Below are 12,411 nucleotides of genomic sequence, written 5' to 3' on the forward strand. Positions count from 1 at the left end.
ACAGAACAGAAGAGATAATACATAGAACAGAAGAGATATACAGAATAGAAAGTTCTACTGGACAGTACTGGCCTAGATCATTATCTGGTAATATAGTAAAGGTACTTATTGAATGAATAGAAAGATGGCTCCTAAGCGTAATGCTTATTTGGAGAGTAGGAAGAATACAACTTGGCTAATTTCATTTGACATTTTGATAGTATTGGGGTCAGATTATACAGGGCCTCAAATGACAGGTTATAAATTTAACATTTATTTCAGTAGGTAAAGGGAACTTATTAAAGGCTTTTGGATAAAGAAGAGAACATTTCATGCTTATATAGAAGATGAACTGAAGAGGAAAGATCCCAGAACAATGCCCCCCCCCCCCGCCTTTTTTTAGTAGGCTCCATACCCAACGTGGAGCCCAACATGGGGTCTGAACTCAAAACCTGAAGATCAAGACCTGAGCTGAGATCAAGAGTCTGACGCTTAACTGACTGAGCCAACCCAGGTGCCTCCCCCAGCCCTCCCCCGCTGTCCCCAGAACAGTGCTTTTTAAGGGTTGAACAAGACACTTTTATACTGGGGGCCACAGCATTTTCAGGAAGGGCAAGCAGTTAAATTCATTTAGTTAACAGATTTTGGTTGAGTAATTTATGTCTGGCACTCTGTTAGTTACTAGAGATACAGTGAGGGGAAAAAGACATGGTTTTGGCTCTCTTGGAACTTACAGTGCTCACACACCTGAAAGTAAACTAGGTGCTACAATAGAGAGTATACCTGATGCTAGATGAGTAGATAACAGAATTGACCTAGAGGAGGAGGATCCGGAAAGGCTCACCCGAGGAAGTGATGAGATTTTACGGAAGAGTAAATGATGATGGGGGTGGAATTAAAGGAGATTTGGCAGAGATCATTTTGACCAGTGAGAACTGATGGGAGGAAGGCTAGAAGTTTTCAGTAATCTATACCAGGATGATGGCAGCTGAGAGGGGAAGAAGGAATTAAGAGATATTTAGGAGGTAAGACTCAAAGGACTTAGTGACAGACTAGATCTTCACTGTCTAATATGGTAGCCACCAGCCATATGTGATGATCAAGCACATGAAATGTGGCTAGTATGAATTGAGATGTATTCATTTTAAGTGTGAAACATACTCCGGACTTTGAAAATTTAATATTTAAAAAGGAATATAAAATATCTCACTGATTTAAAAATAATGGAAATAAGATTTTCGATATGTTGAATTAAATCAAATACATAAAATTAATTTCACCTGTTTCTTATCTTTTTGGTGTAACTACTAGAACATTTATGCATGTTGCTAACATATTTTTACTGAACAGGGCTGGAATAGATAAGAGGAAGAGGCAAGTATCACGACTAATGTCTAGGTTTCCCATTTGCATAAGAGGGTAGAGTGGTGTCATTTAATGAGACACAAAACACTGTAAGAGGGACAGGTTTGAGGATGGACCATCGCAGTGCTAACGTGGACATGCTGAGACTGAGGTATGTTTGAGACATCCAAGCAGATGATCTCTTCCAAGTAACTCCTTGATTCAACATAGTCCCTGCCAGAGCAGAGTATTTGCATATCTAATATGGTTATCTATGTGGATGGTTGGCATTCCATCCTAAAGTTCATCAGAGAAAATATGGATTTGCGACCTCTTAGTCTACTTTATTATAATCTGTCCTTTTCTCAACTCCATTATTTGGACACACATAAGAATACTTTTAATTTTTTAATACTAGGCTACCATCACTTCAGTACATAGATAATCTTATTCTTAGGTTGATTCTCTAGAAGTTCACTTCTCTTAGAACACAGGAGCCAAATAATAATAATAATAATAATATTGATTCAAGTATCAATTATTAAGTACTAGATTCTTTGAAACGTGCTGCACACAATTTAGTGTTATAGCTTGGAAATACCCAGTTTCAATACACAGAAAACCTTCCTCACATAACTAAAAAAGTGCTTCAAACTCCTTCCTTTAATTTTCTTTCAAAAAGATTCTGGAATACAACCATTAAATGAATACTTGCTAAGTATTTTCAGAAAAATCAAAATACCTAGCATCTCTCAAAACTTTTACCTGACTTTACTAACACCAAGGGAAATAAACACATTATACCATACTTTAGAGGCTGACACAGAAGTTTTTATAGAAAGGATATTCAGTTTACCCAAATGTATACTGCATAATCCATTGATATTATACTTTCTATACTTTATTTCAACTGCTCTTTAGAAATTCCATCTTATACCTAAAAACAAACAAAACAAAGGGTTTACAATGCAGCTTAAATCTATAATTTCCAATCTGATATTGCCACCACAGTGGTAATCCCAGATTCTCAGAGAATGCCACAAAATTCTAAACAAACAAAACTTCTAAATGTCCTATGTCACTTTTGGTAGAGGAGGGGCATGAAAATCAAATGTCAGGTGTTAATTTAAGAAAGCTGTATTTTGGGGCATCTGGGTGGCTCAGTCTGTTAAACATCCTACTCTTGATTTTGGCTCAGGTCGTAATCTCAGGGTTGTGAGATCAAGCACCATGTTGGGCTCCACCCTCAGTGGACTGTCTGCTTGAGATTCTCTCTCTCCCTCTACCTCTGACCGCCCCCCACCTCCATATGCACGCTATCTCAGATAGATAAATCTTTTAAAAAAAAAAAAAAGCTGTATTTGTATTTTCCCTTAAAACTTAAAATTAATTTTCTTTCTGTCTTATAAAGCCTATTAAGGCCAAGCACAACCAGACTGGAGAAAACACGTACTGCCAAAGACTATGAGATTCCTCACCTAAGAGGACAGTACTCTTTTTTTTTAAAGATTTTATTTATTTTTTAGAGAGCGAGCGAGCGAGAAACAGCATGAGAGGGGAGAGGGTCAGAGGGAGAAGCAGGCTCTCCGCTGAGCCAGGAGCCCAATGTGGGACTCGATCCCAGGACCCTGGGATCATGACCTGAGCCGAAGACAGACGCTTAACCATCTGAGCCACCCAGGCGCCCGAGGTCAGTACTCTTTAAATTTGCTCACTTTGTCAGTCTCCACTAAGGATTCAAAGACTCTTTTGATTTTACCACTTTCATTTTAAAAATAACCCTATTTTAAAAATTGTCAGCTTTCCCTTGCCAGTTTCCATAAGATCACAATTACTATTTATAGCCTCTTCTGTTATCAAGTACATATTAAGAAAACAATAACTGAATGAATGATGATATGAAAGGGCCATCAATTGGTTTAAATCAGGGGGTCAACTCCTGAGATGCCAGAAGCACTCCCCCCAACGCCTCACACCCAGAGTGTCAACCAAAAATGTATCTTCATATAATTGTCAGATGTGCCCTAATGGGCAAAATTTCCAACTGAGAACCACTGCCTTATAGCACCATTTTCCAAATATTGCTCTGTGGAATGTAATTCCCTTGGAGGTTCAAATAAGTTGGGGAAAATATTCTTTCCTGGGAGTTTCAATGCCTATAAACAAATTAACGGACCTGAGAAGTTCTGCAGTAAAGAAAATATATGGTTATTACTTCTCAAGGTTAACTATCTGGAAAAAAATTGCCCTAGAAGGAAGTGGGGGAGGAATATTCTCAAAAAGACTTAGGGTTGGGGCACCTGGGTTGCTCAGATGGTTAAGCCTCTGCTTTTTGGCTCAGGTCATGAACCCAGGGTCCTGGGATCGAGTCCCACATCCGGCTCCCTGCTCAGCGGAGAGCCTACTTCTCCCTCTCCCTCTACACCTCCCCCTGCTCATGCTCTATCTCTCTGTCTCAAATGAATAAATAAAAAAAAATAGACTTATGGCTGCCATTTGCTTTCTAGCTTGCTACTTAGAAAAATAAGATGACTTTTTTTTTTTTTTTTAAAAGATCTGAGAGAGAGAGAGAGAGTGTGAGCATGCATGCATGCATGCATGGAGGTGGGGGGGCAGAGAGAGAATCCTCAAGCAGACTCCCAGCTGAGAGTGGAGTCCAACAGGGGGCTCCATCCCAGGACCCTGAGATCATGACCTGAGCCGAAATCAAGTCGGCTGCTTAACCAAATGAGCCACCCAGGTGTCCCCAAAAATAAGATTTCTTTTAGGCATATATGATTTAGTAATAACAAAAACTTTCCAGTCTTTCAGTATGGATAATGGATAAAACTTAACATATAAAAAATAAAAATTTAAGAGTTTCTAAATGCTTTTTTTTTTTTTTTTTTTAAGATTTTATTTATTTGACAGAGAGAGACACAGCAAGAGAGGTAACACAAGCAGGGGGAGTGGGAGAGGGAGAAGCAGGCTCTTGGCTGGGCAGGGAGCCCGATGTGGGACTCAAACCTGGAACTCCAGGATCATGACCTGAGCCAAAGGCAGACGCTTAACGACTGAGCCACCCAGGCACCCTCCATGTATAATTTTTAACTTCCCACATAACTACTAATGGCCTACTGCTGACCAGAAGCCTTACTGATAAGTTAACACATATTTTGTTATATATATTATACACTGTGTTCTTATATTAAGCTAGAGAAAAAGAAATGTTAAGAAAATTATATGAGAAAATACATTCACAGTAGTGTATTGTATTTATCAAAAAAAAAAAAGTCCACATATAAGTGGACCTGCACAGTTCAAACCCATGTTGTTCAAGGGTCAACTGTACTTAGGTAGACATATTTAAAAAGCTGATTAGTTATATTAAATTAGATGTATTTAACTGTTAGATACATTATTTGAAAAACTGATCATCTTAAAATTTGACAGGTCAAATTTCAATAGCAATGCACTATAATTTTAAAGTTCTTTTGATTATGACTGACTAGACAAGGGGTTTGCAAATTACCATTTGCCACCTATTTTTGTAAATAAAGCTTCATCAGAACACAGTTATGCTGATTAATTTGTATTGTAGTGACCACATACGAAAGACTACCATAGCATGTTAAACACCTTAAACTCACGATAGATAGTATATAATTTGTACTTATCCTTCCTTGCCTTCTAGAAACTTTTCAGAATTTCTCACCCACAAATTCAAGGCAGTAACTAAAGATTCATTTTGTTTTATCATAGAAAATATTCATATTGAAAGATTTTATAGTCCTAGCTTTGGCCATGCTAATGTGTGAGCCATCTGCCTTTCCACTCCACTTAGCACAATTAAAAAAAAAAAAAAAGGCACTCATTGAATTTTTGTCAATAGCAAAATAATAATTTGAAACATCCACTAATAGTAGTGCATCTATCAATGGAATACTGTACAGCCCATTTAAATAAACAAGGTAAATTAGGTCAAAATGGTAGAATCAACAACACAAGAAACAGATGTTGGCAAGGATGTGGAAAGGGGAACCCTCTTGCACTGTTGGTGGGATTGCAAACTGGTGCAGCCACTCCAAAAAACAGTATGGAGGCTCCTCAAAAAGCCAAAAATAGAACTACCCTATGATCCAGCAATTGCACTACAAGATATTTACCCAAAGGATCTAGAGAGTATTATGCTAAGCAAAATAAGTCAGAGAAAGACATGTACCATATGATTTCACTCGTGGAATTTAAGAAACAAAACAAGCGAGCATAGGGTAAAGAAGAGCGAGGCAAACCAAGAAACAGATTCTGAACTATAGAGAACTAATGGTTACCAGAGGGGAGGTGGGTGGGGGATGGGTGAAATAGGTGATGGGGACTAAGGAATGCAGTTGTGATGAGCACTGGGTGTTGTATGGAAGGTTGAATCACTAAATTGTACACCTGAAACTAATATTACACTGTGTGTTAACCGAAATTAAAAACTTAAAAAAAATAAAAAATTTAGGGTGTCTGGGTGGCTCAGTCGTTAAGCGTCTGCCTTCGGCTCAGGTCATGATCCCAGGGTCCTGGGATCGAGCCCCGCATCGGGCTCCCTGCTCCGCAGGAAGTCTGCTTCTCCCTCTCCCACTCCCCCTGCTTGTGTTCCCTCTCTCGCTGTGTCTCTCTCTGTCGAATAAATAAATACAATCTTTAAAAATAAATAAATTTAAAAATGAGGTAAATTAGCACTATACACACAAGTTTGAGATGTTCACAATATATGTTGAGAAAAAGTTGCAAAATACATACCATGTAATTCTACTTTTGTGAAAAAGCAAATAGAAAAACATCCCATTATGTACACATACACTTGCATAAAACTAAAAACATACATATTAAAGTTTACTGGGTGGTTGGGAAGGGTTGGAGATTTACTTTCTCGTTTGTATTTAAAATATTTTAAATCAAAGTTAACATAAGCTCAGAGTAAGATACACAAAGCCAATTCATATGGTACAAAGAATATTTAAATAAAATGTAAAAGCCTCCCCTCACCTCCCCAACTCTATCACCAAGAAAAGTCCTCCTCCTTCCCAACTATAGCTACTATTAACCTCTGGAGTCTGGCATTTCCTATGTATAAAAATGTTTATTTTTAATAACCCAAAGTGGTGATTTCTACCTGTGTGCACTGAAGAGGACTTCTCAAAGTAACGTATAAATAATATATTCCCGTATTTCCAGATTATTCATACACTGGTAAAGAAATAGGGAAAAAGGAAGACAGAAAACCAGAGAACTGAATACTAAGTCTGATCATACAGAATTTTGATAAAATACACCTAACAAAGATCTCCTGAAATACTTTCGCTTAAATAATCAGTTTTACTTATTGTAAAATATGTTCAGAAAAATTCAAAACATTACAGACTATGTATTAAAAGCACGCCCTCCATAATTCTACCCACAAGAAATAAGCAGTTTGTAGTTTACAGTCTTCCACATTGCTTTCCTCCATATACCAACCTATTTTGTGTTGGTACGCATTTTAATGAATTTTTCAAACAAAATAAGATCTTCTACATGTTCTTAAAATAACTTAAAACCATTTTAAAACAGTAGTTCTTAGAAACTAGTCAGAAACAGATGAATTTATTGATACTAGAGCAAAGATGCTTCTCAGCCAGATAATTTGTTCCTTTGACTGTTATATCCTCATTAACCTGGATATACCATCCTTATGCCAATGGATAATGGAAGGACACTGAGGTTCTGGGGGTAAAAGAGGCCTGAAACTGAATCAGTTTCATTGCTTATAAGTTCTTGGCCAAAACAGTTAAGTTTGCTTTAAGGTTATGAAAAAAGCTAGTACTATCAAACTCAAAAAATTGATGTAATATGTATAACAATAGAAGCACAATGCCTGTCACATAGCAATCATTATTATCAACAAAAGCAGCATGTTTTAGCTGATCACATGCTTTCGTCTAATATTGAATGAAGGTCCTTGGCTACAGTTTTCTTTTCCCATGTATGAAACTAATCACTTTGATATAATTAAGCCTGGGATGGAAATTCCAATCCCCACATCTATGCTTAATTGAACAATACAAACTTATCCAAAAATGTGCATACTCAGTTATTCTAAGAATTTATTTGAAAAAATTATAAGGGTCAAACATTTAGTTACAAAGATAGTTATTGCAGTATGGCTTATAAAAAAAATATAAACAACCTCACTGTCCAAAAAGGGGTGGATTAAAGAAAGGATTATACAAACACTGAAACTAACGGTATAGAGAAGCATGTATTACATAGAGGTTACCAGACTATAAAGTATAATCTATCCTTGAAACACAGAGAAAACCATCTGGAAGTTTTATTTCTGGGTGGAGGAATTAAATTTTTACTTTCACTTTTTAATGTGCCTACATCTCTACAATGAACATGTACTCTTTGTGTGACAATTGTTTTAAATAAGAAAATGTTCTGAAATTAATTTTTTCCTCTTCAACTTATGCATGTTAATTTCCTTCTCCCTCTTCAATTTATCCATGAGAGAAGAGCAGCTAGTACAGCCCTCCAACTTTACAGAAGGGGAATCTGAAGACTAAGTTAAATTACTTGTTCTTGGTCCCTTAACTGTAGGCCAAAACTTAAGCAATTATCTTTTCCATTAAACTGCCCTTGGTTTATACACCGGACCTTCCCATGTATACATAATCAAGTATGTTAAAGAATGAAACAAATGTTAAAAAGCATAAATGCCAAAACCAACTAAATGGAACATTTCCTTCCTCTTTCCACAAGGTCCTTTTGCAATGTATTTGGAAATACCTATGTCTTACTACCTTAGTGGCAGTGAGTGGAACAGGGGAAAAAAGTTTTCGAAAGGTAGTTTATCTATATCATTAAATACTGTGGTGTATTAGAAAATTTACAGGTTCTCTAATAGTTATGCTTTTTGCAAGATATGTATTCAATAAACAAAGGTGCAGGGATCTGGAAAAGCTAGGTTTTCACTCAATAATTTAAGCTCCACAGAGTAAATATAGAGTTAAGAACAGACTACAGTCAAGTATTAGTTCAGTAACAATAAAAGATCCTGAGGTAAATAACAGTACACAGCCATGAAAAGAAGGGCAGAGTTGCTGATGCAAGCTAAGAATACTTCCACCTTAGCAATTTTCTAGTTTGGATTAGGTTCATTAAATCTAGGTATTAGTGACTCTTACACACTGATCAGAAATATCATATTAAATCTCAGCCATGCAGAATTAGCCAATGTGCCTAAGAATAGTAGCAAAGAGACTTCTAGAACATGAAAATAAGCAGCCTAATTTTTAAAGAACTCTCTGTAAGTCTGGCCAGGTTCTTTAAAGAGTCATGGCACTACTAAGACTTCTGAGCCGTAAATGTAGTATCGGTCTTACAGTTTTGGTTTCTGATCTTTTAGGATAAGGCTTTAAGGATTAGAGGAATGTCCATCCTATACCCCTCACTTTTTCTCCATGAAGCTAAGTCCCTGAAGCCAGAGACTGCCCTCATTAACCTCTATTCTGCTGAAAGAGGACAATGGAATTACTGGTTCTTTTCTGGCAGCCCGTATCTGTTGTGGCTTAAAACAAGATCTTGCAGACATAAAGTCATAAAACAGCTCACAATTACTGCTTCAGCCTCTCATTGTGCACAAAGGCTGGAAAAAGCCGTAAAAGGAAGCAAAACTTGTAACAGTACTATGAAGATTAACTGATCTATGGTCATATTTGAGAATTTAAACATGAAAAATTTCAATAGAATATAATGTATATATCTAGAAAAACGTGGTATAAAACCTTCCAGAATATTCTTTGAAAGAAACCAAAGCACAGACTGCCTCAAGTAGGCTACTCTTCAACATCTCCTCGACATATTTTTAAATTATTCATAAAATCATAGTAATTTTATCATTTAAAGGCTTAGCTTAACACTGATCTTAAAATTAATCTATATTTATATAATTATATTTTGGGTCATCTTAAAGCGTCAAATCAAGATGTTTAGCTACTTTTCCACAGAAAGTAAGACAGGAACAGTTGGTTTGTTCACAAAATTACCAGTAACAGGAGCTGACAATAAAAGCCTAGTTTTTCATAGACCTGTCTCTTAATTATTCTTTGTCTAATTATCCTTTGCCAACAAACTTCGCAGACCAGAGAAACAATGGAACGTGTGGAAACATGTTTCCGTGACATAATGCCACTCCTAAGTCTTTCATTAAGTGTTCATAAACGAATCATTCCACAATCCTGTTTAGACAGGACAGCCGCCTCTGGTTCTTCTGTTCATTCTGTAGACATTCGCTTTTGATAGGTTCTAGCCGCACTGCTTTCCATTAATGGACATATATTACCAATACAATACAGGAGGCCAACAACTCCCATCCCCGATTCCCTCCCTATTAATGCATCATTAATATACGCCACTAGAAACCAGCCCGATTACCTCGAATTTTCAAGGGCACTGGGGTAAAACCTCGAACACCTCAACAACTTATCAAAAAAAAAAAAGGGGGGGGGCTTTCTGGGCCAGATGAACCTGCAACTCACCTTCTGGTGTGTGCAGTCTAAGCTTTCATCTCTTACTTTTCTGAAAAGCTCTCACTCAGAGATGGGGGAAAGAAGGAAGGGCAGAATGAAGAATTCTTTACTCAGCTAATGGGAGATACCCGCCCGCGGCCGATAATCCCACGCAAGCCGTGCTAGAGGTAACCAGACATCTTTTCAGAGATCTGTTCGGGATGTCGAGGTGGTTCTGCACCACCCCCCGAAAACCAAAGCAGGCCCGCTGGGGAGCAGAGGCCGGGGTGGTGATGTGGGCGTGAGTGGGCACAGAAAGGAGATGCGCCAACTATTAGAGTGAAGTCCCTCGTCCCTTAAGGAAAAGCAGCTTTGCAGCGAGACGGAGTCCGACTCCCACCTGGGCCCGCCGACCAGCGGTCTCCAGAGACTGCAGTTGATGGACCGCACCTGTCATCACAAGGTTCGGCGCGCAGAAGAAACCAGCCAGCAGGACCAACGCAGGGTCGGCAGAAAACGTTCGTTAGGGTCGGGGTTACGATCGAGCCAAGACACTTACGGGGTACACCTGTCGCTGTACTCATTGGCGATGGTCTCGATGCCGCCACTCCTTGCTACAGCGATGTAGCAGTTGAGAAAGCCCAGGTCAATGCCAACCACGGACATCCCGCCGCCCAATGGTCGGGGCGCTGGTGCTGAAGCCTCCTGTGCGGGAACCGCGTCCTCTTCCGAGCTGTTGCTCGAATAACTGTGACTCCTACGAGAAGCAAAGGAGAGATGACCCGAAGTCGCTACGCATTAAATCTAGGGCAGCGCGTCCGGGACCAGAGGAGGAAACAGAGGCCTCCAGCACCGCTGGCTCCGCCGCCTCGGTCTCTCGCCACTGCGGTTCGGCCGCCTCCAACCGGCAGTTACAGAGGTCTGCGCCTGCGCGCTCGGCCGCCGGGGAGGTGCGCGAGCTGCCGCTCTACGCCCGAGGCTGCTCCACGCCTCCACTTCGGCCCCTTCCGTCAGTACTCGGGCAACGGCTGCCCGAGAAGCTGAGGGTTCGAGAAAGATCTGGAAAATGGAGGCGGCTGAGCCAGCTGAGGGTGGGAGGGAGAAGGCGGAGCGGGGAGGATCAGGGAGGAGAGGACGCAAAGCGAAGGTAGTTTGCTCGCCATCGCGCGGCAGCTGGGAGAACTGCGAGTGGGTTAGGTGAGAGGCAGCCGGCCGGCCGCGCGCTTAGCCAACGTGTTTTGAAGCATCCCTTTTGGGTGGTTTGTGGCAACGAGAGGCACGCCTGTCACAGCGGCTGGATACTGCCGAGGCTTGCCCGAAGTGGGACGCGCAGGCCGGCAGAGGCTGGCCTGCGCCCACCGCTCACTCTTTCCCGACGAAGGGCCGCCCGCAGCCAGAGTACCCACCCGCCGGCCTCGCCGCCCCGAGGGGCCCATGTGCCGCCAGCCGGAGCGCTCGCAGTCTGACCGCGCGGTCCTGCCGCGCGCCCGCCGCGCCCCTGCCGCGCGCCCGCCGCGCCCGCCGCGCCCCTGCCCGCCGCGCCCGGCTCTGTGAGGTGGCGCCCATTGTGCCGCATGGCGGCAGCCTCGCCTGCCTGCAGGGGCGCCGCCGCTCCCGGGGAAAGGAATCCTTTTCATTGCGCTCGCGGCAGTCTTGTGTGAAAGCCAACGGAACAAATTTAAGGGTTTTGTTTTTCCTTACCAGGGCCTGAAATGCCAAAAAACAAACTTCTGCCAGGAAACAAGAGCACACTGACAACTTTCCCTTCATGTAACTTCCTTTACACCGTTATAAAGATGCAGTCTCCTCCACTAACCCTTACCTCTGAAAACCAGTTTTACATAAAACTGATCTTAAGTCTTTCTGTCACTATGACACCAGGCAAGCCAGTGCATTGCTTCCAGACTGTGCCCTTTGATGCGCAGAAATGGAGCCTAGTGTGGTCCAGTTGTCTGCCTTCATTTGATCGTCATCTGCTGTCTAGCGGAAATTTAAGCAAATTATACTTTACACTTACAAAATTTGGCTGTCTTGTTTCTCCTCGTTCACTTCTTCGTGGGATTCCTGTTCCTTCTCTCCCAATTCTTCTTGTGTTTCCTGTTTCTTCTTACCCAATTGTTTGTGTGTTTCCTGTTTCCTATTTGTTTCCGTCTTGAAATAGATTTTTTTACTCCTCTCATCGTCCCTACTTGCTCTCTTCTTAAGAGAACTTAGACTTTTTACTACTATCAATGCTGCAACAGCTGCAGCAGCAAGTGTGACTACAGCCCCTGCTGCTGTTGCTATGAGTAACATGAAGTCCATTTTCAAGGGTAATACTAAGGAAACTGGAAGGTATGGTGGTGTTTTGACTCCAGCATTTCTATATTAAAGAATCCCATCTCTCTCCCATGCCACGAGCACACAGGAAGCCGGGTCGCTCCTGGCTGACCCTGTGGTCCTCTTGGATGTGGCTAGACTGGGTGGAGGGGTCTCCCAAGAGGCAGTGCGTCAGCAGAGCGGGGATTGGGCACTGCCGCCCCCAGCAGAACCCTGGGCCCCCGGTCCTACTGGGCATCTCATGGCCTCCAGC

The 12,411-nt window shown here is 41.2% G+C and overlaps 1 protein-coding gene across 1 annotated transcript in view; it reads right to left on the reverse strand.

Annotated features, from left to right (window-relative positions):
* Positions 1-10,904, reverse strand: part of HSPA4L (heat shock protein family A (Hsp70) member 4 like) — a 53,258-nt gene extending 42,354 nt beyond the window's left edge. Inside the window, exon 1 of the mRNA XM_035023094.1 lies at positions 10,399-10,904. Coding sequence (XP_034878985.1) covers positions 10,399-10,505 — 107 coding nt within the window. The 5' untranslated portion in view covers positions 10,506-10,904. The remainder of the gene's footprint in view (positions 1-10,398) is intronic.
* Positions 10,905-12,411: the final 1,507 nt, after the last annotated feature.

The sequence above is a fragment of the Mirounga leonina genome, unplaced genomic scaffold, assembly GCF_011800145.1.
Source record: "Mirounga leonina isolate KUSES-001 unplaced genomic scaffold, KU_Mleo_1.0 Mir_176, whole genome shotgun sequence".
Classification (NCBI taxonomy): Eukaryota; Metazoa; Chordata; class Mammalia; order Carnivora; family Phocidae; genus Mirounga; species Mirounga leonina.